A 26,982-nucleotide genomic window follows, 5' to 3' on the forward strand; every position below is an offset into this window, starting at 1 on the left:
TAAAGGATACAAATGTTGTCTAATCGATTCAAAATAAAAAGTTGTTGAATCTCAATTATTCACAGATTAAAAATCATTGTTTTATATATATATATATATCCAACGTCATATACAACACAAATGTATATAATAAATAGACCCAACAACTCCCCACTTGATCTTGACCTTTCATAACGATTCGACATATCCATTTTAATTTTTTATTGACAAAGGGCAAAGAATAACAGTCCAAAGCAGTAATATCTCCTAGACCGTGCCGTATTTTACATTGTATCGAGTTGTATTGTTTATCACATTTCACATGCATACACAAATGACAATGCCCGTTACCAAATATGACAAATTGATTCCACTTTTCTTGGAGGACAGTTTTGTCCGATTCCGTGAACGCTGTTCTTGGTATATTTAGGTCAACGATACTAAGTTACCGAATACATTTTTATATACACAAATCTTATCAGGAAAAATGGCGTCCTTTGATAGATCCCGATTTTTTGTCAGATTCCATCAAGAAATCATTTTAGGAAAATGATTTTTATACATAAAATATTTGTAAGGGAAAATGGTCAGCGTCTTTGACAGAGTCCCGGGAGATCTGAAATCTATTTAGGAATATATTTTTGTCCCAATGCTGTATAGATATCTATATATACTAATCTGCTGAGGAATTGATTCCCAAGCAGATCTAAAATCCATTCAATGGAAGGGCAATGGGTGATTTGGCTTTCAGCGCTGGTAAGCAGTGTGCTCGCTTATTTCTTAGTAGATTTAATGGGGGAAAGAAAGAAGAAGAGCAGAGCAAATCTTCCTCCTGGACCTCCTGGCTGGCCCATCGTGGGAAACCTTCTCCAGCTGGGGAAAAAACCCAATGAATCTCTGTGGGCTCTTTCTCAGCAATACGGTCCTCTCATGACTCTCTCTCTCGGCATGAAAACTGCTGTGGTGGTTTCATCCTCTGAAATGGCAAAAGAGGTCCTCAAAATCCACGACCAGAATTTTGCAGGACGGATTATGATAGAAGCAGCAAAGGTGTTTTCTCACCATGAATCTTCAATTGCTTTTGCTCAGTATGGAGATTACTGGCGGAAGTTCAGACGCATTGCCACCACAGAGCTTTTCACTCCCACCAGACTCCAAGCGCTGCAACATCTCAGAAGAGATCAAGTCTCCGAGACGATTCGAATGGTCTTTGAGAAGAAGGGGACGAGTATGAATATTGCAGAGCTGGTGTACTACGAGGGTCTCAATCTCATGAGCAACGCCATTTTCAGTAAGAACTTGTTCGATCCCAAAAATCTAGAGTCTGCAGAATTGAGAAACACTTTTAGTGAAATGGTGAACTTGACCGGAAAACCCAACTTGGCCGACTTTTATCCGTTTCTGAAGTTGGTGGACCCTCAGGGAGTGTGCCGTCGTCTGACAGTCCATCATAAGCGACTACATGAGTACTTAGATGTATTCATACAAGATCGGTTGGAGGCGAGGAGGCAAGGGGTCGGTCTACCCAAGGAAAAGGACTTTCTCGACATTCTGCTCGATCTGACTGCCCATGATTTCACTCTGGTGAATATCAGGGCTTTACTCTTGGTGAGTCTTGTTCAACGCCTATTTTGACTCATTTTTTATTTAATAATATATTTTTATTATTATTGATGAGTCATTTCCTTATGATCATGTAGGAACTCTTGTCTGCTGGTAGTGATACTACTACTACAACAATTGAATGGGTTATGGTGGAACTAATTGCCAATCCTTACGTAATGAAAAAAGCGCAAAAGGAATTAGAAGAGGTAATTGGTCTCAATCGAAAAGTGGAAGAATCTGACATAGATCGTCTACCTTATCTCCATGCTATAGTGAAAGAAGTGTTTCGACTACACCCAGCACTTCCTTTGGCATTGCCCCATAGAGCAGACAACTCATGTGAGGTGGCAGGGTATATGATACCTAAGCATGCCATGGTGATTGTGAATCTGTGGGCAATTGGAAGAGATCCTAAAATTTGGAAAGAACCTTTAAAATTTATGCCAGAGAGGTTTTTTAATGGTGAGAATAGTAAGGTAAAGTATAAGGGACAAAATTTTGAGCTGATACCATTTGGAGCTGGAAGAAGAATATGCTTAGGACTTCCTTTGGCTCATCAAATGGTTCATTTTACTATTGCTTCCTTAATCCATTCCTTCAATTGGATGCTTCCAATAGGGATGAATTATAATAAGATAGACATGAGTGAGACATTTGGAATAGTATTAAAGAAGTCTAAAGAATTGCATGCAATCCCCACACCAAGATTACCAAATCATCTATACTAAAATAATATGTTAGTTCAATAAGGGTCAAAGAGGTTTACGATGAGTTTTTGGCTATGTAAATACCATTTACTAGCTCTTTTACCAAGTTTGATGTAAGTTTATGTTAACTGATATTATGAATCATTAAATAAATATTATGAAAGTGTTTAATGTCTCATGCTTATGTGCCTTGTATGCCTATTTGAATTTCTATTGGTACTAACATTATACTTATCGATGGTGTGTTTATTATCATTAATATAATTCATGCATTTAAATTTTTTTTTTGAAATTATTGTGTTCGGTTGTGTATTATGGGATGTATACATAATGACTTCTATTTTTAAACTATAATAGTGTTTTGGCTTCACTATTCACTATATTTGTTATGTGTCATTATGATGATGGTATTTTGTTCAACATTATGATTGGTGAACTTATTGATTTATGCATCTATGATATCTAAATCATGTTAACTTTAGATTATTTCAATTGAAGCAATTAATTGATAGTGTTTTATTGGCATTACATCATGTTGGATTTTTATATTGTGCTTTAACTTAGTAATGTTTGGGTTCATTTATGGCCTAGGAGTTGAGTTCTTAACAGGAGAATCCTTGTTGAAGATACATAAAGAGTCTTGATTGTATATTAATCATATATTATAAATCATATGTTTGTACACTTCACAAGATACAATGTAGGTATGATCTACTATAAGATTATATTTTAATGTCCATTTAGTTCGTAGTAACCCGTTATACTTAACCCAAGAAAATTTTGACCATTTTTTTTTTTTAATAAATTTAATCATTTGTGTTTGATTCAATTGCATACTCTGGGCATCTATCCATTTGGATTAGGCATTCATCCATCCGGGATGAGCATCTAACCATACAGGTTAGGCATCTGTCCATACGGGACATGAGGTTTCATCTATCCAATACGGGATAGGCATCTACCCAAACAGGGTAGGCATCTATCCAACTTGGGATAGGAGGTGCTCTGGCCAAAGACTTAGACTCATCGGGACCATTCGGATCCTAAGTCACTCACTAAGAATTACACTCCTTTAATAGGTGTGCCCCGAGGTCACCGTCCTTAGGAGCAAGTAAAATAATATATTGCAAGCTTGAATTCCACCTTGAAATTTGGCCTAAAGCCTCGGGAAGTCAAGCGAATCCATACGGGATTCCTTTCGAGTATGCGTTGAATTACTTTTTATTTTATTACACTTATCTTTCAATTAGGATTCTTCGCAATCCATCTTCTTACCAAATCCTAGACCCCATCCCCAAACGCCTGAGTACTAGGAACAACTCTGTCCCTAGACTGCCTACATACCCGTTTTGGCACGGGTTCAAGGCGTATAGTATGTAGTTTTGTTTCTAATCTATGGTTTAATGTAAATTGTTTGGTGGGTACGCAACCCTTTCTAGGGTCAATGTCCCAGACAGTTTCTCTGTGGTTGCTACCCATGATGGTAGCATTTAAGCAAAGGCTCAAGGTGGCTTAATGCTTGTGGCCTAAAGCCACTAGGTCCTAATACCTATCATAAGCGTCACCTGACTCAATTGTCAATCGTCAACAACTCTTTGAGATTAAGCCAAGTTTATAAAAGTATTTCACTCAATCAACCATAAAGGGGTTTACTATGGTTTAACTAGCAGATGTAAATCATTTAAAGATTATCTTATTAGATTATCGATCCAAGGGGGATTACCCGCCCCTTGGATTTTAACTTCCAAGTGTCCCTTATTACTCCTCGACGATTTATAGGGATGATGCCAAAGATGTCATTAATGTAGCTTTATTAGGCGTTAGGTGCAGTAGTTCAACACGACGGCATTACCCATAAGCGTGACCTAGAGACACCATATATACCGAATGTTGCTAAGTTTTTTTGTTTCCAACTCCTCTTGTTTAGATTTTTTTTTTTAAGAGGTCCAACTATTATACTTTGGAAGATTAAAATAAACATCACTCTAGAATAATTTAAAGTTGAGACTATTTTGCAAGAATTAAATAATTAAAAGAAAATAACTCATGAGTTTAATTCTACATATAAAGGAAAGAGATTTACTTAAACGTAACAACTTAATACTACTAGGTGGTTAATATTCAAAAGAGAGAGTTATCATCTAGTTCTCGTAAATTGTAATAACACAACTAGTGAGGTAATAATGGCTCTAATTTGTAATTGTATGAAGCGATTAAATGTATAAAAGGTGTACATTGTCTAGCAACTAACAAAAAAATTGCCTCCATCAAGAATTACACTTCGTGTTAGCAAATCGAATATTATAATAATCAATACAATTTATATTCAAGTTCAACTACCTATACAAATCAAAGTTTTTTTTTTCTTTTTTAAATGTTAAAATTATAATCAATTAATTCCAATTAACTTTGATAATTTACTAATGCATTAAAATAATTACCATATGATTAGCTTGTAAACATGTAAAACTAATTTACTAATGTTAATTCCAATTAAGATTGAAAATTTAATAGTACATAAAAATAAATACCATAATTAACATGTAAAAATAACCCACTTAGATTATGTATTACTAATTAAATTTATTATTATTATTATTAGTCTTTGTAAAAATTTATGGTACCACTTATAACCATAACTTATATTGTTTACTTTAACCTTCTAATCAGTTAATGTAAATCAAATTACATTATTAAAATTATATCAATATGAAAATCGAATTTATAATGGCAAAACGATTTGAAAATTAGTATTACAAATGCAGGAAAAATGAATTTCATAGTTATAAATATAAATGTCAAAGCAAATATTCAAACACCAAAATAGTCAGTTACTTTATTAAACCGCATGGCGAGGTAATTAGAAAATGAGTGGGGAGTGGGAAGTGGGCCCACGACCCCCCCACCCCCTCTCCCCCCCCAACTTCCCACATAAAAAGGCTTTCCAGTATAAAAGGATTCTTTTAAAATGGAAACAACGCGCCCTTTCTTTCCTTTTTTTTTTGAAAAGAAACATTTATATCAATGAATAACTCCCAATTAAAATTTATAATGTATTTCAATATATGATATTATTAACATATTCCTATTTTATATATATATATATATGATCTGATTTTTTTTATTTATTTTTTTTGATAAAAATGGACAAGCCACTAAACTTATTTATTATTCATAAATATGTTTACATCGGGTTCAAAAGAGGCATACCGACAGGAAAGAACCCGCAAGAAAACCTTTGGTTGTAGCCTTCAAAAAAAAACTAAACACTACCCTTACATCATTTGTTACATATCCAATATGATCCCCCAAACCCCTACATATGAAATTATACAAGGGTCCCATAGGACTTTTACAAAAAAACCAGTCTGCTGCCAAATAAAGGGCTGAATAACAAAATTCCATCAATATATCATGAAGGACCACCAAGGAGACAAGAAACAATAGTAATGTAGGAACTTCTACCAATTGAAACTAAAGAGAGCCTCCTTGGAAGATATGATACTGCCAAAAAACTCCAGCATAACAGCAGCCAAAAAAACCTTTGAATCTGCATCCAAAAACCATACCACCAACTCCAAGATAAAAACAATCAGATATGCAAAAACCAAGAACTAGTGCTCTCCTCTAGAGGATCATGGGCTGAATTGGGAGGAGGAATAACCCTCAATGGAAGTGCCAAACAAGCAAGAGCGGTGAACAAAAAGCCCAAAGAAAGCAACGAGTGCAAGGCCTCAAAAACCACCCAAGCTTTATCCACATACTGATTAGGAACCAGATACAACAAAAAATCCATAGAAGCCCGTGTATCTTCCATGGTGTCACAAATCAACCCCATTCTTAATTCATACAATAATTGACCAAACCAACCATTAACCATGAGCTCCATGCGAGGAAGAAACCCACCATAATAAAAAGACCCCACATCAAAAAGATAATCAGCCAATGCAGAAGAAACCATATCCCAATTACATACTGTCGAAAAAATGAACGTGGAAACCAAGAGGCAGACCAAATCATCGTCAAGTAAAATATCATAACAGATTGTAACAAACCAAGACAAAAGCTTAGCATAAGAAATATGAGGCCAAATTTCCAGCCAACGGCACCTCAGAAGTTTGCGGAATTCAAAAGCCACCGCAGAGAAAACAAATTAAAGACCTTACCAAGCTTGTCACCATTATCCACGTTCTCATCCTCCGATACCCCAACTTCGAGCACCACTCTGTATATAATAGAGGCCATGGAAGATGACATTTGCAGAAAGAAGAAACTCCAGAAAAAACCACATAACCATAAAACCCAAAATGTTGCTTTTCTCATAATAAAACAAGATAACACATGAAAGTATTAATGAAAAACCCACCATCAACTTACCATAATAATAAGAACAGATATGCAAAATATCCATTGCAAACTTCCATGATTTGAACATTTCACAGGGGTTAACAACCCTGAAAACTGACAAACATAAATGAAAATCAAGAAGGAGAGGACACCACCACCAAAACAAATGATCACCGCATAATACCAAATCTGTCATGGCCGAAAACTCACACAGTGCGAACATTGATGCAGTACCAATCCTCAACAAATAATAATAACCCAAGATCGTACCGCACATTAGAAAGTAACACACATACCACAAACCTATGAAGGACCGAAAATAAAAGACATTCAAACTCACAAGCCACCACCCTTGAATATATCATGATCAACCATGTCCTCACCCTATAAATGGCATTATATATGACAGATACAGAAGTATGGTTTCTACATCAGATATAAGGCACATACAAAGTCATCCATAAAGTGAAAAAGAAGATGAACCTGACCAATCAAGGAGGGTGGGCAACCAATCAGCCAAAAAGAAAAGAACTTTGAACACCTTCCCAAACTATCGAAGGAATTTCAGATGAATTAACCAACCAGAAATGAGCTTTACTTTCAATGGCAAGATTTGCCAGGAAATCAGTCACTCTGTTAATTTCCCTATAGCAATGACATATTAGGAAAGAATCAAAAGCATCTAATTTCTATAAAATTTGATCCAGCAAATACTGCAACTTCCAACAATTAGATTTCTTCTTCATAACACTTTGAATAATAACCATTGAATCACCTTCAATTACTGTGTTCTTGATCTTTAGAGAAATTGTCATATCCAACCCTAAAGACAAAGCTTGAAACTCAGCAAAATTGTTAGTGATATAACCAAGATCATGGCATTTAGCAAGAATGAGATGCGCATTATGATCAAAGATAGCCATCCCCACCCCTGCCTTCCCAGGGTTTCCCTGGGAGGCACCATCAAAATTAAGTTTAAAGTGACCCCAAGGCGAAGGTTTCCATTTGGTCAGTGCCCGCTTCGCAAGAGAATTATAACTCTTGGAGATTGAGCCATGAGAAGGTAAAGTCGAGAGGGCTCCCCAAACCCTGGTAATCCTACTATCCCAATGCAAGAAAGAAGATTGACTTCCCAAGTTCTTATAGATATAAGACAAAGCAACCTCCGAAATCGAGGCTTCTATTTTATGCAAAACCTCTGATACTAAGGAAGTAACCTTCTTAAAAATCATTTTATTCTGTTCCAGCCAAATATTCCAAATGATAATAGATTGAGAGATAACCCAAAGACATGCACAAAAAGAAGAAGAAAACATGAGAGGGTGGGAATGAAAATGAGAGGCAAGGTCCTTGCCTATAACATCAGATAAGCCCAATTTACTAAGCAGCCAATTCCAACAATCATAAGCAAAATCACAATGGAGAAACAGATGTGAGGAGGACTCCAGGTTCTTATTACAAAGAACACAAGGAAAAGCCACAGTAATGCCTAATCTATCCAACGGCATGCCTATAAGAACTCTATCCTAGACAGCCAACCAAGCAAAAAAACCAGCCTTGGGTAAACAAGTTGAATGCCAGAACAACTTATAGGGCCAATAAGAGCCAAAAGTTGTAGATAAAAGGGAAATATATCCTCCCTTAATAGAATATTTACCAGAAGCATTCCCAGTCCAAATAAATTCATCTTCAGAGTGCGAGAAAGTAATAAATGTTTCACTCAAAATCTTAACAAACTCTTCTTTCAAATGCAAATCCACATCAAGGAAGTCAATCGACTTCCATTTAACTAACTTCAAAGGACCATCCTGAACAATATCAAAATAATCTGCCACAAACACACCCCAAAGAGAGGTGATGAGACCAATCAAGGGAGACCAATCCCTAATACTAATCAAAGAACAATGTTTGTTCCATGATTCATCCCAGGGTATAGCTTTCCTTCCATTATGAACAACCCATGAGAGGCAGGGGATAATAACTGATCTACATTTGCATAAGAAATTCCAAATGACCGAACCAGAAGGTAAATTAGAGAATTTGAAAATACTCTCTTTGGGACCATTATTTAGATATTTGGCAAACATAATCTAATCCCAAAAAGAGGTAGGCTTCTCATACAATCTCCAAACCAATTTGGCCCCTAAGGCTAAATTTTGGGTCTCCAAATTATGAACCCCGATCCCCCTTGAAACCTATGGCAAGCAATTTTTCTCCCAAGCAACCAAAGGCAACCTCTTCTTGCCATCTTTATTATTATAGCAAAGAAAACATCAAAGAGTATCTTGCAAATTTACAACAACAGACTTGGGAGACTCTAAAACCGACATTAAATAAATTGGAATAGAACTCATAACAGATTTAATAAGTGTCAGTTTTCCAGCTGAAGTCAACCATTTGTGATTCCAAGAATGAATTCTTTTTGAAATGGCCGAAGTTACCTTATCCCAAAATCCAAGCCTATCTTGCTTAACAAAAAAGGGAATCCCAAGATAGGAACAGGGCAAGTTACCAATCTGAAAACCCCAGAAGGAATGCAACCTCTGCCGCACCAACAGTGATGTATTAAGAAAGAAGATTTTAGACTTATCAATATTGACTTTTTAACCTGAAAACAAGGCATATTCTTGAATAACACTTGAGATAATCTTAGCCTCTGACAGAGAATAATGCCCAAACAACAGGGTATCATTAGCAAAGAGGCAATGAGAGATAGCTTGAGGAAAATTCAAAACCCTAATACATCACCAAGAGCCCTGTGATCTAGCAGCCCTGATAGCCCAACTAAAGGATTCAACAAGCAGAATAAACAAAAAAGGAGAAAGGGGATCTCCTTGCCTCAAACCTCTGGAAGAGGAGAAGAAACCACAGGGAGAACCATTGAGGATTACTGAAAATCTAGCAGAAGACATACAAGAGCGAATCCATTTTACCCAAGCGTACGAAAAACCCAAACTCAACAACACTTTACACAAAGCATGTCATTCTACTCTATCACAAGCCTTCATCATATCAAGCTTAAGAATCATAGTCAAAGACCTCTGGGAGGAGATAGAATGCAACAACTGATGCGCTACAATAGCTCCTTCCGCAGTTTCCCTCCCTAGAACAAAACCCCCTTGCTCCAAGGAAATAAGCTATCTCTCCTTCGAATATCATTTGGAACATATGGTTAGAAAGAAACAATAGGATTTTAAGAAAGTTATCAGCTTCGCTCTCTGACATTTTAGTCAAGATAGAGGCTTCTATCTCAAAGGTGGATTTGTCATACATTCATAAGAATTTGGAAAATTTGACATCCTTCTCTCATTGGGATGGCAGGATTACAAGGACATGGAAATCTCTCTCTGCCATCCCTTCTCATGGGTCTGTTGAAACAGGTCTGGTTACTAGTAATAAGAGACGTGCTGCTAGATGGGATCCTCCTCCTTTGGGCCATTTCAAGCTTGATTTTGATGGTGCTTCTAGGGGTAACCCGGGATTGGCTGGGGCTGGTATGGCTATTTTTTACTGTTTTAATAGTTGCGCAATGTCATGCCCTTGGTTCCTAGTCAAACAATTTTGCTGAATGCCAAGCTTTGTCACTTGGGATTGATTTGGCTATTTCTTTAGGGATTAAAAATCTATTGATTCAGGGGGATTCGATGGTCATCATTCAGAGTGTTATGAGTTGTAAGAGTAATTGTTGGCACTTGAAGTACATTTTAGATCATATTTTGGAGAAATTATCCTTCTTTGATACATTCTCATTATCTCATTGTTTTAGAGAGTTGAATAGGCTGGCAGATTTTCTGGCTAACATGGCAATTGACACCGGTGCTCAACTTAAGATTGTGGAGGTAAGTGATATTCCTCAAGACATTTTTCTTAGGTATTTGATCTAATCCTAAGGTTTTAAGGTGATTGTTTTGGGCTACTTCTTTCCATTATCTCTTGAGGTATTCATATTATCCTCTACTCTGATCAGATTGTATTTGTACCACATGTGTAGATAGGAGGATGATAGGCTCTATTATGTTTCTGTTTACATATGGTGTATTCTTACAATTCTACATTTGGGCTAGATGTTGATGTTTATATCTCATGAGGTGTGGTTAGCAGGTAAACTACAGTTTGCAAATCATTCTAAAGATCAATTTATATTTTGTTGAGGTATGGGTTCTTGGGTATTTGATCTAACCTATGGGTTTATGGTAATTCATTTCAATTTATCTGTTTCTATTATCTCTTGAGGTACTCGTGTTATCCTTTACTCTAATCAAATTTTATTTGCACCACATGTGTAGATAGGAGGATGATAGGATATATTATGCTATTATTTACATATGGTATGTTCTTAAAATTTTCTTATGGGCTAGATGATGCGGTGTGTATCCCATGAGGTATGGTTAGCAGGTAATTTGCAGTTTTTGTCGAATATGCATGTTATTATAAAGATAAATTGAAATACTATTGAGGTAAGGGATATTCCTCAAGGCTATGTGTAAGGCAATAGGATGCCTTGTATAGGCCCTCTATTTTATATAGAAAGCACATTTTTACTTTGTGTATCAGTCATTTATAGGGTGGTTGTGTTTTGAGCAGTTTTTTGTTTTCAGTCCTTCATAGGTTGTGGCATGCTTGTAACTTTTTAATGTGCAGTATGTTCCTAGGCTTTTATTACTTGTTAAAGTATTTGTACTATATTTTTGGCCGCCTTGTGTGTGTTCTCGGCCTCGACAGAATTGGTTTTATGTGATAATCATTGTTGAGGGTGGTGTCCTCTCTTGCTTGATATTCATTTATGGATGTCAGTTGACGGGTTGTTAATCCATGTGAAATGTTCAAATCAAGTAAGGTTGCAATGGATATTTTGCATTGCCATTATGGGAAGTTAAGGGCGGTTTTCTCATTTATATTATCTTGTCAAGCAGCTTTTTATGTTTATGTTTATGTGGCTTTTTTGGAGCTCTTCCTCCTACAAATGTCTTCTTCTCTATCTATTGGGGCATACAGAGTGGTTTTAGAAGCCTGAATAGTGGAAGAAGAAAATGAGGACAATTTTGTCAAGCTTGGTAAGGTCTTTAATTTGTTTACTCCTGCGGTGGATTTTGGATTCTATAGGCTTATGGGGTGTCAATGGCTCGAAGTTTGCCCTCAGGTTTCTTATGTTGAGCTTTTCTCTCGCTTTGTTACTATTTGTTATGATGTTTTACTTGATGAGGATTTGGTCCGCCTCTTGGTTTCTACGTTTATTTTTTCGACGGTATGTAATTGGGCCTCGGTTTCTCCTGCATTGGCTGATTGTCATTTTGATATGGGGTCTTTTTACTACGATGGCTCTCTTCCTCGTCACGAGCTTATGGTTAATGGTTGGTCTGGCCAATTATTGCATGAATTATGAATGGGATTGATATGTGATTCCATGGAAGACACTCGAGCCTCCATGGACTTTCTGTTGTATCTGGCTCCTCATCAGTGTGTGGATAAAGCTTGGGTTGTCTTTGAGACATTGCATTTGTTGATCACTCTAGGCTTTTTATTCTCTGCTCCTACTTGTTTGGCTTTTCCTCTAAGGGTTATTCCTCCTTCGGTCTCAGCTCATGAACCTCCGGAGGAGAGCACTAGCTCTTGGTTTTTGGATATCTGACTGCTTTTTGGAGTTGGTGGAATGGTTTTTGTTGTTGCAGATTGGGAGGTTCTTTGGCTTCTATTAGGCTCAGATGGCTATCTATGGCTTTGGCAGGAACTTATACATCTGTAGTATCTCCCTGGTGGTCCTTCATGGCATTTTTGTTCAGCCCTTCATTTGGTGGCAGTCTGGTTTTTTGTAATTGTCCTATGGGACCCTTGTAAAAAATTTAAAGGTAGGGGGTTGGGGGATCTGTCTGGACAGCAACAAATGATGTAAGGGTAGTGCCTAGTTTTATTTTTTTGAAGGCTACAAACGGAGGTTTTCTTGCGGGTTCTTTCCTGCCAGTATGCCTTTTTTGAACCCGATGTAAACATTTTATTAATAATATATAAGTTTAGTGGATTTTCCACTTTTACCAAATAAAAAATAAAAAATTGATTAACTATTTTATAGGGATTTGATTCACACCGTTTGAATTAAATAAAGTAAAAATTTAAATATTTCTATTAAAAAATAAACCGTATCTTTTATAATTATAATTTTGTATCATGTTTTTGAAATTGTTCTATTTTTTATTAAAAAAATCTAATCATTTTAATAAATATAATATAATTTTATAATATTTAATCATAAATTTAGATTATTTTCATTCAATCATTAAAAATATCTATTTTCACTTTATTGTTTATATTATATAATTTTATGATTATTAATTAAAAAAAAAAAAAAATTATTTTGATAAAAGTGGATTTACCACTAAATTATATTAATATTTTAATCTTTTACATGGTGTCTGGTTCAACAAGCAATGGAGGGAGTGAGCCAGTAAGAAAACCCTCCAGTATTGCTCCAAAAAACTTAAGGCCTACCTACCCATTACAAAGAGGCCTCATGGGCATAATCCAAAATACCCCTCCCCATATTACATAGCATTTCCATTAGATACAAAAGAAGTTGCGATAAAAGGCATACAAAAAGATATCAGGTGCATAATCATCATTTCAGCACACTGTGAAGAACACCGCAATAATGGCATAGAAGAACAACTGCCAATTACAACATCAGAACAACAAAAAATGAAGATCCTCGAACCACCCTTGGCTACACAGAACAATTCTCCAATCTATTTATTAGCATAAAACTCAAAAAAGGAAATGAAACCACTGTAAGAGAGCATGCCATAATGAAAACCGATATCAGATAGAGAATAACCCAAATAAGAAGGAGAGCAGGATGCTGAAATCCTGATGGAATCAACAAGAGGCCGAACCAAAAGAACCAAGCAAATGAAAGAAAAACAAGAAACCACTGCATATACCACAACACCTGCAGATTCCAAGATTCAAAACTCAACCACCACCTTCCAAGCTTCAAGAAAATCATTTGAATAAAGCAGCTTACACTCCCACCCAAAATCCTCATCTTAGAACGTATGAGAATGACAACCCCTGGAAGGATAGAAGCACCAAGAGGAAAGAATGTTAAGATCAAAGATATAACAAACTCATATATATCGCAAACCAAATGAAGGAAGACATCATAACAAATATAACGTGAAGCGATGCTAGAAATCTCACAAAAGTTGAGATAAACAACTCGCACAATCATGATTACCAAAAAAAATAATATAATCTTAAACTAATAATTAATAATTAAATTTAAGATTAATTTTATTATTATAATTATAATTATATAAATTTCTATATCAACAACTATGAACCAAAATACTAAATACTATTATCAATTGATCAATTTCTATATCACTGTGTATTTAAAAAATATTAAATAATATCATTAATTCATCAATATCTATTAAACAGTTATTAAATATTACCATCATTTATCAATTTGTATATCAATATTAATTAAAAAAATACTAAATACTACCATCAAGTTATCAATACCTATTAAAAAATGTAGACACCTAAAATTAACATTTGATTAATTTAAGCCTATCAACATAATTAATTAACTTTATTGTGTTATCCTTATTCCTCTCAGAATCAATTAAATCTAATTTGATTAATCTTGTCACTATAGTCCAATAATTAATTTATCAAGTAAATTAATTTCTCCTATTCTTCTAAAGTCCTCTCAATAATTATTTCTTCTAAAACCCACTCAGTTAATTAATTCTAATTAATTAACCTAGTCATGTGATTCCTACAAATCACTTTTCTTAATCCCACTTGACCTAATTAATCCTCCTTGAATCTCTCATAATCATGATTATCATTATTCTCCAATTTTTTAATTCCCACTCATGTCACATTAAACTTTTAATCTCTCGAAGAAATTCAAATTTCTTTGAATCCCTCAATGCATCCTTATTTTGAAATTTTTAATTCCTCAAGTTTGAAATTCAAATTTCTCCATCCTTTATTCCTCTATTTCCTATCCATATCCATCCACTTAATCCATCTATACTAATAATAACCCCCTCCTATCCAAACAAATCCCTCATCCATCTATCCACTTACCAATCCTTGGTTCTCCCTTGTCATTGGTTCCATTCAATCAAATCCTATCCACCGATCCACCCCATCCAATCCAATTTATAATCCAATCCTACATTATCCAATCATCTCTTCCAATTCAATCATTAATCCCATCCTCAATCCAATCATATTCATTCATCCATCCCCCTTTTCATCCTATCTAATCATTTATCCTCCTTCCAATCCTATCCAATCCATCAAACTGAGCTTTCCCCATCTACCTGAGCTCGCACTAACTTGTGCCAAATCCAAGCACTCATCCATACTACGTTAATCAAATCCAAGCAACAATCCTCTCATCTATAGATCTTGCACATCCAACTTGTCTTTTGTCATTCATCAATCAATCCATCACCTGCCCATCGGGATATATCCTTCCCTAGTCCGGCAGTTTATCCAAATCCATATCCTACTCTTGGCAAGAGAAATCAGTTGGTCATGTGCATGTTGTTTGCATGCTTGAGCTTTTCGCTTTGTTTTCATCTTGTGTCCCAGGACTATACTTGTTCAGGACTGCCTTGATCATCCTATATCTTGGTATGTCTTGGATGGTGTATAATGGGGCATAGTTTTCATGGCATGGTGTGTTCGAAGGTCTTCCTTGTATGAACCGACAACCCTGCATTAGTGTTTATCAACACTTGCATGATTGTGTGCAAGGAATTCCTGTTTGACTGAGCATCAGTCCATGCCTCGGATCTTCATATCATCCTAGTTCTTATAATCAGTGGTGTAGACTATCCATGGCAATATCAAATCTAGGTTTGCTCTCTATACTTGCTCAACAAGAAATCCAATCCATCTATCATTTCTTTGTCTCATTTCATTCACAACACTCCAACTCATCCTACTTCCCTCTTTCATTATCTTCATCCTTTCATCACTTATTCTTCTAATTCCTTTTCGAGAGCACACCTGTGTTCTTCGAACCCGCATGTCCTCTCGAGGGGGCATACCACTGCTTCCTCGTCATCCTTCCCCCTCCTCATTCTTCCTCATCTTATGACTGGGGCATCGTGCTACTAGTCCTTATCCTTTTCTTCCACTATGTTTTATTCTTCTTTGATATCACGTCATTTCACGATGCTATATCAAAGAGGGGCAAAATGTAGACACCTAAAATTAACATTTGATTAATTTAAGCCTATCAACATAATTAATTAACTTAATTGTGTTATCCTTATTCCTCTCAGAATCAATTAAATCTAATTTGATTAATCCTGTCACTATAGTCCAATAGTTAATTTATCAAATAAATTAATTTCTCATATTCTTCTAAAGTCCTCTCAATAATTATTTCCTCTAAAACCCACTCAGTTAATTAATTCTAATTAATTGACCTAGTCATGTGATTCCTACAAATCACTTTTCCTAATCCCACTCAGCCTAATTAATCCTCCTTGAATCTCTCATAATCATGATTATCATCATTCTCCAATTTTTTAATTCCCACTCATGTCACATCAAACTTTGAATCTCTCAAATAAATTCAAATTTCTTTGAATCCCTCAATGCATCCTTATTTTGGAATTTTTAATTCCTCAAGTTTGAAATTCAAATTTCTCTCCCCTTTTTCCAAAGGAATTTTATATTCCTATTTATTTTTCCAAGGCACCCTTGATCCATGCCTTCTATCCAAAATCAATCTCAACCCTTCATAATAAAATCAATCTTGGCCCTCCATTGGCCTTCTCCAATCTATAAATTGGAGCCAATTATCCTCACAAAATCCACTTCTCATGCATTGTTATGATGCCCTTTTCTCCTCTTCTCTCTCTAATCTTCTAATCCAAATCCTCTTATCCATCACTCAAATCCAATCCAATAATCCATTAGTCTTGTTAAGCAAAGGAGAGCATTTCACATCACAAGCAATCAAAGGAGCACATCAAGTGGAGCATCATCAAAGGGCGCCTTCACTTCATCAAGCTCAATCTGAGGGAGAGGTAAAGATAGCAAGGTAAAAAGCATTATTTTCAAATTTTTATGTGGTTTTATGTATGCTTCATGTTCTTATGCTTTTAGTGTTTGATTTGTATGCTAACCACCACTAATCCACCTTGCTCATTTTTCCCCTCTTCAAAAAATACTAAATATTGTCATTAATTTATCAATTTCTTATCAATACCTATTGAGAAAAATAATTACGCCGAAGGCGTCTCTTTATTTGAGATGCACTAATTGATATGGGAAATCAACTGTTCACATTTATTTAGAGGCCTGCAAGACGATTGAAACGTTTGTAGCCATCGATTCTTTTCATTGATTTTTCACATTTTTTGATTGTTTTTCTCACTTTGTATTTTTTCATGGTTTTTGTCCACCTCTCACAATTATCTAAACATCTATTTGTTTAAATACCTTCACCGGCCACCAGTACATCGTATTACTTTATGCCAAATTTTTAATTTTTTTATACACGCGTTTTCCCTTGACGTGTTGTCATTTTAACCTTGTGAATTGATTGAAATTTCTGCCATAAAGAGATTGGTTTCGGTCCCTTTTTTTTCAAAGAATAGCACAATTAAACTAAATTTTTTTTAAAAAATTACTATGTTGTGTATAAACTATTTTTGGAATTTGTGAATTAAAAAATCAAAGCCAGCACTATAAGAAAAATGAATTTGTATTTGTATGTTTTGCAAGGTAAGCATATATTGTCAATGTTGTTTTCTATAGAAGGACAAAGTCAAAAAAATCATCGAAATTATTGCTAATGTCTTTTTCAGCAGTTTTGTTGCTGATTTGTTTTTTAATACAATTTATATTTGATATAAGATAAAATAATAGTAATATAATATCAAATCATTAATAATTATTATAATATTTAATCTTTTTATCTTATTGTAATAAATTTATATAATAATAGTCTTCAGACATGTAGTGTCACAGTTTAAACACTTTGTTGGTAAAGCGGTCACCAAGGTTAAAAACCCTGCCAGGCCATTGTGCTTGCAGGCCTTGTGTCTTCGTTGGGCCATTGTGCTCATGGGTTTGAACAAGTGAAGTGTGGGGATGAGGTCCCCCTTTTGTGGCCTCACCGGTTCATAGCTCCAAGTCAAAAGTGTTTCAGGTGGAGTCAGAGGGCATGTCATGCCAATGTCACTGGTCACGTTAAAAAATTTACCAAGCATTAAATTAAAAAAAAATCATATAATAATAACAATCATACTAATTATAATATTGTTGTAGTTTATATAAATTACATTTTAAGGATATATAAAAAATTAGAAATATAATAATATAATAATAATGAAATAATATTATAATAAAAATTATAATAGAAGATAATAAAAATAATTAATGTAATATTAGTTACAATATCATAATGATAATATAATAAAAATAATATATTTTTTATTTTTTATTTTTTATTTTGATAAGTTCTACCATTATGGAGGGTAGAGCCCTCTATTAGCTTAAAAAGATTTACATAACAGATAAACCTGGCTGGATTACATAATCTGGATCGGTATACCCCCATCCTCCAAAATCTCCAATGGTCTCTATGTCGAGTCTCCCTGGTCCACCATCTCCTTATCAAAGAACCAAGACAGTGGAGGATCTAAACTTCCCAAGTTGATCTCATAGACTTGGTTGGCTACCATTAGCCAATATGGTTCTGCTGAAAACCCATCTCCAACTTTGAAACCCGCCTCATGCGATCTCCATACTTGCACTATTGGGACAAATAAATTCTTGAAAATGATCCTATCATGTGTGTGATCCCCCCCCAGGGGCTAGCTTCCAATATCCTCACCATCACCTGCATCGTCTACCCATCCTGTATTTTGAAAAGCCTTGGACATTGCTCCTCACAGGTCTCTTCATTATAGGAGCGGCCTATAGTTTCAAACGCCCTTTTAATTACCTCTCAGGGATGCTACTTCCATCTTCTGAATGGGAATCTGCTTGCTTCCTCTAAATACAGGCCCTACCCTATCCCTGAGTGAGGCTCGGCATCCAAAATCACACAACCTGAATTGAGATGTAGGATTTGAATGCTCTCAACCACAATTTAGCTATCATTGGGATCGTCCCCCGACTCCAATCAATTTCATTACAAATCGGTCAAAAAGCCTCGCTCAAAAACCTACCCTCTATCTACATCGCCAGCCCAGAAAGCGACAAAACAGAGGGCACAAATTCTGTGAAACCGACCTCCTAACCTATCCCACTCCTTGATAAATTTGTCTCCCCTTCCTTTATGAAGCAGTCACCAACAGATTTTTTTATTTCATGAAACTTGATTACATCCAACCAGTAACAATCGGGTTACAGCATATCGGCTCCAAGGCTTGGTAGAACATACAGAATGGGTCACAACCGGGACCTTGAATCTTGAGATCTATCTTCTACGCACAATCTAGCTACTTGATTCTATGATTTATTACATCCTAATGTACAATTACAATTATATATACTGATCCAAAGGATCCAGTCCCCAAAAGGGATCAAAACCCGAAGAAAAGGACCTAACGTGTAAAATAAACAAGGTCGGCCTCTGCCAAGAAATTCTTTCGAAAAATCCAAAGGATGAAATGTAGATCGCAGGAAAAGGTCGGCCACATGCCAAAGAACATCGAATCAACGCCTAAAGCTCTGCAAGCTTCAGAAGGGGTTCCAATAGATCACCAAAATAGGTCCAGGCAACCGATAACAAGAACTGTCAACCAGTAATAGGAAACTGTCAAGGAAACCGATAGCGATATCTTGCCGGAAAATGATCCAAATGCGATGCAGTATGGAAGCAAGAAAGATGATCAAGTCTTCAAGTAGAATCCAACTCCACATGATCCAGTGAGCCAAAACCGGGACACACAGAAAGAAAAGTTGAAACTGCAAATAGAAAGGAAAATATTTTTGGTTGATGCAAGATTGCTATGAATCGAGGATGCTCTTGCATCACTTTATGAGAATCTCGCTAAGACCCTGTGGTACATTCTCTAGATCCAACTCTATATCCTTGATATGGCCCTGTACTCCTTCATTGGCCAACCAGTCGGCAGCCCTATTGTTATCCCTATAGGTATGAGTGATCTCGTAATCTGTAAGCATATTGAGCAACTCATATATCCTCGGGATCCACTGTTTGACTCTCCAATTTACAACTTGTCCCTTGGATATTGCATTAATCACAAAAGATGAATCACCTTCTACATCGACAAAGGAGAAACCATTATCCCTACAGAATCAACCCCCTTTTTAATCCCATCAACTCTGCCTCATTGTCGGTTGCAGATCCCATGAATCCATGAGCAACCGCAACACATTTACCAAGCCAATTTTTAATAATGGCCCCAAAACCTACCTCCCCCAAGTTGCCTTTAGCAGCCCCATCAAAGTTCAATTTGAGTCTTCTCGAAGTCGGTTTCTTCCAACACACCACCCTGTGATTTCCTCTTTTGGACTTCACAATATTTGTGTTCGTTGTAAGCCCATCCCATTTCTCCTCCATGGTCTTGTCCCCAATATGTATATTTCAAAACCTTCCTCCTTAGAATTCTACATCGCACCACTTCCACAATGGCCTCTCTCATTTTCCCAATTACCACTTCTAGTTGAGTTGACTCCTCACGAAACACTTTGCCATTTCTTTAATAAGAATAATATTATAATAATAAATTCTAATATTTACGCCAAAGGTGTCTCTTTATTTGAGATGCACTACCTGATATGGGAAATCAACAGTTCACATTTATTTAGAGGCCTGCAAGATGATTGAAATGTCTGTAGCCATCGATTTTTATTCATTTATTTTTCACATTTATCGATTCTTTTTCACTTCACATTTTTTGTCCACCTCTCACAATTATCGAAACATTCGTTTGTTTAAATACCTTCACACCACCAATACATGGTATTACTTTATGCCAAAAAAAAAATTATCTGATCCCGAGATATTGCAGCGCGCATTTTCCCTTGACATATTCTCGCTTTAACTGTGTGAATTGATTGAAACTGCAGCCATAAAGAGATTGGTTTCAGTCCTTTTTTTATTATTATTTTCAATGAATGGCACATTTGAAGCTATTTTTTTTAAAAAAATTACTATGTTGTGTTTAAACTATTTTTGCAATTTGTGAATTAAAAAATCAAAGTCAGTAAGAAAAATGAATTTATATTCGTGTGTTTTGCAAGGTAAGCATATATTATCTATGTCATTTTCTATAGATGGACAAAGTCAAAAAAATCATTGAAATTATTGTTGTTGTCATATTCAACACTTCTATTGTTGGTTTGTTTTTTAATACAATTTATATTTAATATAATATAAGATAAAATAATAGTAATATAATATCAATTCATTAATAATTATTATAATATTTATCTTGTTATCTTATTGTAATAAATTGATATAATTATAATATTGTTGTAATTTATATAGATTACATTTCAAAGATATATAAAAAATTAGAAATATAATAATATAATAATAATGAAATAATATTATAATAAAAATAATATTAGAAGATAATAAAATAAAAATGTAATATTAGTTACAATATCATAATATCGTAATGATAATATAATAAGAATAATATTATAATAATAAATAATAATATTTATAATATAATACAAATTTATTATAATATCATCATTAATTTTTTAATAGGTACAATGTTTGATTTTATTTTAAATTATTTTATTATATTATTCAAATTTTTAGTTTATTATTAACATAATTATTAATTCTATTAAATTTTGAAATTCTCTCATTTTAACCCGATTTCTATCTCTATTATTTCCTCTCCACCCTCTCTCCATCCACATCTTTATTTCTATCTTTCTCTCTATCTGTCACCTATCTCGATCGCCTTATCACTCCCTACATCTCTATCTTCCCCCCTCCATTTTGCCCACATCTCTCTATCTCCTCCTCTTTCTATCCCTATCTCTATCACTCCCTCTTTTTGTATTTCTCGATTTCTCCTCTATCATCTTTAATTCTTTCCTTTACTACCCTTCCCTCCCTCTCTATCTATTTCTATATATATCTCTCTCCCTCTCCCTCTCTAGCTCCATATCTGTATCACTCTCTCACACGCACATACTCTCTCTCTCTCTCTCTCTCTCTCTCTCTAGACTTCTAAATCTATATCTCTTTTCCTCTCTATACATGTCCACATTTACTCTTCCATTTCTCACTCTATCTCTATTTCATTATCTCTCCATCTTTCTCCCTCTCTTTCCCTCTATATATCACTTCCTATCTTTGTCTTTATCTTCATATCTCTCACTCTTTTTATATTTATCTCTTACACCTCTATCTATCCCTCTCTTCTTTCGATCTTTGTCTCTCCATCATTATATGATTCTCTCTTCCATCTCTAACTATCCCTCTCCTTTCTCTCTCTTGATCTCTCCCTCTCCTTCTCTCCATATCTCTCTCCTCCATCTCTCTCTCTCTCTCTCTCTCTCTCTCTCTCTCTCTCTCTCTCTCTCTCTCTCTCTCTCTCTCTCTCTCTCTCTCTCTCTCTCTCTCTCTCTCTCTCTCACCCAATTCATTTTGTCATCATTTATATTTCTCACGGAATGAACCTCCCTGCATGCAACCCTGAGCATTACAAATTTTAGTGCTTTCATTTATTTATCTACCATTTCAAATTTTTTTAGCAACTTTTCTTGTTTCCTTCTCTTGTAAAAAGAAGTGATTTGGCTTGAGGGATCAATCACATGCAAATCTGTAGAGGCATGCAAGACAATACATTTGATATGGATCCCATCTAGAATAGGTTGAGTCATTGATCTTGGTAGTCAACCAATTCAGTCATGTTTGAATTCTTGTAAGCTGGTATAAAATTGATTTGAAGGTTTCTTCAAAACACACACATTGAACGGTACGTAAATATACCATAACATATAGACTCAGGATCAAGAGGACATTGTTGTATGAGCTATTATCATTTGCATACACATTTGATGTGTTGGTATGTGCCCAAGCTTGTTTGTTCACTCTTAACACATCCAAATTGATTTTGATCTTTAATGGAGCCTAAAGACATTGCCATTGACAAACAACCTATGACAGACATTTCTTCTTCTAACATATACGTTGCTCCTTGAAATAATCTCTATACAAAAAATTTGTTCGATAGTTATTAAAAGACTATAGACCAGTTAGTAGGAAGATTCTCAATTTAAAGGATACAAATGTTGTCTAATCGATTCAAAATAAAAAGTTGTTGAATCTCAATTATTCACAGATTAAAAATCATTGTTTTATATATATATATATATATCCAACGTCATATACAACACAAATGTATATAATAAATAGACCCAACAACTCCCCACTTGATCTTGACCTTTCATAACGATTCGACATATCCATTTTAATTTTTTATTGACAAAGGGCAAAGAATAACAGTCCAAAGCAGTAATATCTCCTAGACCGTGCCGTATTTTACATTGTATCGAGTTGTATTGTTTATCACATTTCACATGCATACACAAATGACAATGCCCGTTACCAAATATGACAAATTGATTCCACTTTTCTTGGAGGACAGTTTTGTCCGATTCCGTGAACGCTGTTCTTGGTATATTTAGGTCAACGATACTAAGTTACCGAATACATTTTTATATACACAAATCTTATCAGGAAAAATGGCGTCCTTTGATAGATCCCGGTTTTTTGTCAGATTCCATCAAGAAATCATTTTAGGAAAATGATTTTTATACATAAAATATTTGTAAGGAAAAATGGTCAGCGTCTTTGACAGAGTCCCGGGAGATCTGAAATCTATTTAGGAATATATTTTTGTCCCAATGCTGTATAGATATCTATATATACTAATCTGCTGAGGAATTGATTCCCAAGCAGATCTAAAATCCATTCAATGGAAGGGCAATGGGTGATTTGGCTTTCAGCGCTGGTAAGCAGTGTGCTCGCTTATTTCTTAGTAGATTTAATGGGGAAAAGAAAGAAGAAGAGCAGAGCAAATCTTCCTCCTGGACCTCCTGGCTGGCCCATCGTGGGAAACCTTCTCCAGCTGGGGAAAAAACCCAATGAATCTCTGTGGGCTCTTTCTCAGCAATACGGTCCTCTCATGACTCTCTCTCTCGGCATGAAAACTGCTGTGGTGGTTTCATCCTCTGAAATGGCAAAAGAGGTCCTCAAAATCCACGACCAGAATTTTGCAGGACGGATTATGATAGAAGCAGCAAAGGTGTTTTCTCACCATGAATCTTCAATTCCTTTTGCTCAGTATGGAGATTACTGGCGGAAGTTCAGACGCATTGCCACCACAGAGCTTTTCACTCCCACCAGACTCCAAGCGCTGCAACATCTCAGAAGAGATCAAGTCTCCGAGACGATTCGAATGGTCTTTGAGAAGAAAGGGACGAGTATGAATATTGCAGAGCTGGTGTACTACGAGGGTCTCAATCTCATGAGCAACGCCATTTTCAGTAAGAACTTGTTCGATCCCAAAAATCTAGAGTCTGCAGAATTGAGAAACACTTTTAGTGAAATGGTGAACTTGACCGGAAAACCCAACTTGGCCGACTTTTATCCGTTTCTGAAGTTGGTGGACCCTCAGGGAGTGTGCCGTCGTCTGACAGTCCATCATAAGCGACTACATGAGTACTTAGATGTATTCATACAAGATCGGTTGGAGGCGAGGAGGCAAGGGGTCGGTCTACCCAAGGAAAAGGACTTTCTCGACATTCTGCTCGATCTGACTGCCCATGATTTCACTCTGGTGAATATCAGGGCTTTACTCTTGGTGAGTCTTGTTCAACGCCTATTTTGACTCATTTTTTATTTAATAATATATTTTTATTATTATTGATGAGTCATTTCCTTATGATCATGTAGGAACTCTTGTCTGCTGGTAGTGATACTACTACTACAACAATTGAATGGGTTATGGTGGAACTAATTGCCAATCCTTACGTAATGAAAAAAGCGCAAAAGGAATTAGAAGAGGTAATTGGTCTCAATCGAAAAGTGGAAGAATCTGACATAGATCGTCTACCTTATCTCCATGCTATAGTGAAAGAAGTGTTTCGACTACACCCAGCACTTCCTTTGGCATTGCCCCATAGAGCAGACAACTCATGTGAGGTGGCAGGGTATATGATACCTAAGCATGCCATGGTGATTGTGAATCTGTGGGCAATTGGAAGAGATCCTAAAATTTGGAAAGAACCTTTAAAATTTATGCCAGAGAGGTTTTTTAATGGTGAGAATAGTAAGGTAAAGTATAAGGGACAAAATTTTGAGCTGATACCATTTGGAGCTGGAAGAAGAATATGCTTAGGACTTCCTTTGGCTCATCAAATGGTTCATTTTACTATTGCTTCCTTAATCCATTCCTTCAATTGGATGCTTCCAATAGGGATGAATTATAATAAGATAGACATGAGTGAGACATTTGGAATAGTATTAAAGAAGTCTAAAGAATTGCATGCAATCCCCACACCAAGATTACCAAATCATCTATACTAAAATAATATGTTAGTTCAATAAGGGTCAAAGAGGTTTACGATGAGTTTTTGGCTATGTAAATACCATTTACTAGCTCTTTTACCAAGTTTGATGTAAGTTTATGTTAACTGATATTATGAATCATTAAATAAATATTATGAAAGTGTTTAATGTCTCATGCTTATGTGCCTTGTATGCCTATTTGAATTTCTATTGGTACTAACATTATACTTATCGATGGTGTGTTTATTATCATTAATATAATTCATGCATTTAAATTTTTTTTTTGAAATTATTGTGTTCGGTTGTGTATTATGGGATGTATACATAATGACTTCTATTTTTAAATTAATAATAGTGTTTTGGCTTCACTATTCACTATATTTGTTATGTGTCATTATGATGATGGTATTTTGTTCAACATTATGATTGGTGAACTTATTGATTTATGCATCTATGATATCTAAATCATGTTAACTTTAGATTATTTCAATTGAAGCAATTAATTGATAGTGTTTTATTGACATTACATCATGTTGGATTTTTATATTGTGCTTTAACTTAGTAATGTTTGGGTTCATTTATGGCCTAGGAGTTGAGTTCTTAACAGGAGAATCCTTGTTGAAGATACATAAAGAGTCTTGATTGTATATTAATCATATATTATAAATCATATGTTTGTACACTTCACAAGATACAATGTAGGTATGATCTACTATAAGATTATATTTTAATGTCCATTTAGTTCGTAGTAACCCGTTATACTTAACCCAAGAAAATTTTGACCATTTTTTTTTTTTTATAAATTTAATCATTTGTGTTTGATTCAATTGCATACTCTGGGCATCTATCCATTTGGCTTAGGCATTCATCCATCCGGGATGAGCATCTAACCATACAGGTTAGGCATCTGTCCATACGGGACATGAGGTTTCATCTATCCAATACGGGATAGGCATCTACCCAAACAGGGTAGGCATCTATCCAACTTGGGATAGGAGGTGCTCTGGCCAAAGACTTAGACTCATCGGGACCATTCGGGTCCTGAGTCACTCACTAAGAATTACACTCCTTTAATAGGTGTGCACTGAGGTCACCGTCCTTAGGAGCAAGTAAAATAATATATTGCAAGCTTGAATTCCACCTTGAAATTTGGCCTAAAGCCTCGGGAAGTCAAGCGAATCCATACGGGATTCCTTTCGAGTATGCGTTGAATTACTTTTTATTTTATTACACTTATCTTTCAATTAGGATTCTTCGCAATCCATCTTCTTACCAAATCCTAGACCCCATCCCCAAACGCCTGAGTACTAGGAACAACTCTGTCCCTAGACTGCCTACATACCCGTTTTGGCACGGGCTCAAGGCGTATAGTATGTAGTTTTGTTTCTAATCTATGGTTTAATGTAAATTGTTTGGTGGGTACGCAACCCTTTCTAGGGTCAGTGTCCTAGACAGTTTCTCTGTGGTTGCTACCCATGATGGTAGCATTTAAGCAAAGGCTCAAGGTGGCCTAATGCTTGTGGCCTAAAGCCACTAGGTCCTAATGCCTATCATAAGCGTCCCCTGACTCAATTGTCAATCGTCAACAACTCTTTGAGATTAAGCCAAGTTTATAAAAGTATTTCACTCAATCAACCATAAAGGGGTTTACTATGGTTTAACTAGCAGATGTAAATCATTTAAAGATTATCTTATTAGATTATCGATCCAAGGGGGATTACCCGCCCCTTGGATTTTAACTTCCAAGTGTCCCTTATTACTCCTCGACGATTTATAGGGATGATGCCAAAGATG

General features: G+C 35.5%; 1 protein-coding gene across 1 annotated transcript; it reads left to right on the top strand.

Annotated features, from left to right (window-relative positions):
- The first annotated feature begins 699 nt into the window (after nt 1-699).
- Nucleotides 700-25,206, top strand: LOC131037751 (geraniol 8-hydroxylase-like). Its single transcript, XM_057969947.2, has 5 exons — nt 700-1,587; nt 1,680-2,046; nt 10,019-10,132; nt 23,625-24,481; nt 24,574-25,206. The coding sequence occupies exons 1-5, from the start codon at nt 700-702 to the stop codon at nt 25,204-25,206; spliced, it is 2,859 nt and encodes a 952-aa protein (XP_057825930.2).
- Nucleotides 25,207-26,982: the final 1,776 nt, after the last annotated feature.

This window comes from Cryptomeria japonica, chromosome 6 (assembly GCF_030272615.1).
Source record: "Cryptomeria japonica chromosome 6, Sugi_1.0, whole genome shotgun sequence".
Lineage (NCBI taxonomy): Eukaryota > Viridiplantae > Streptophyta > Pinopsida > Cupressales > Cupressaceae > Cryptomeria > Cryptomeria japonica.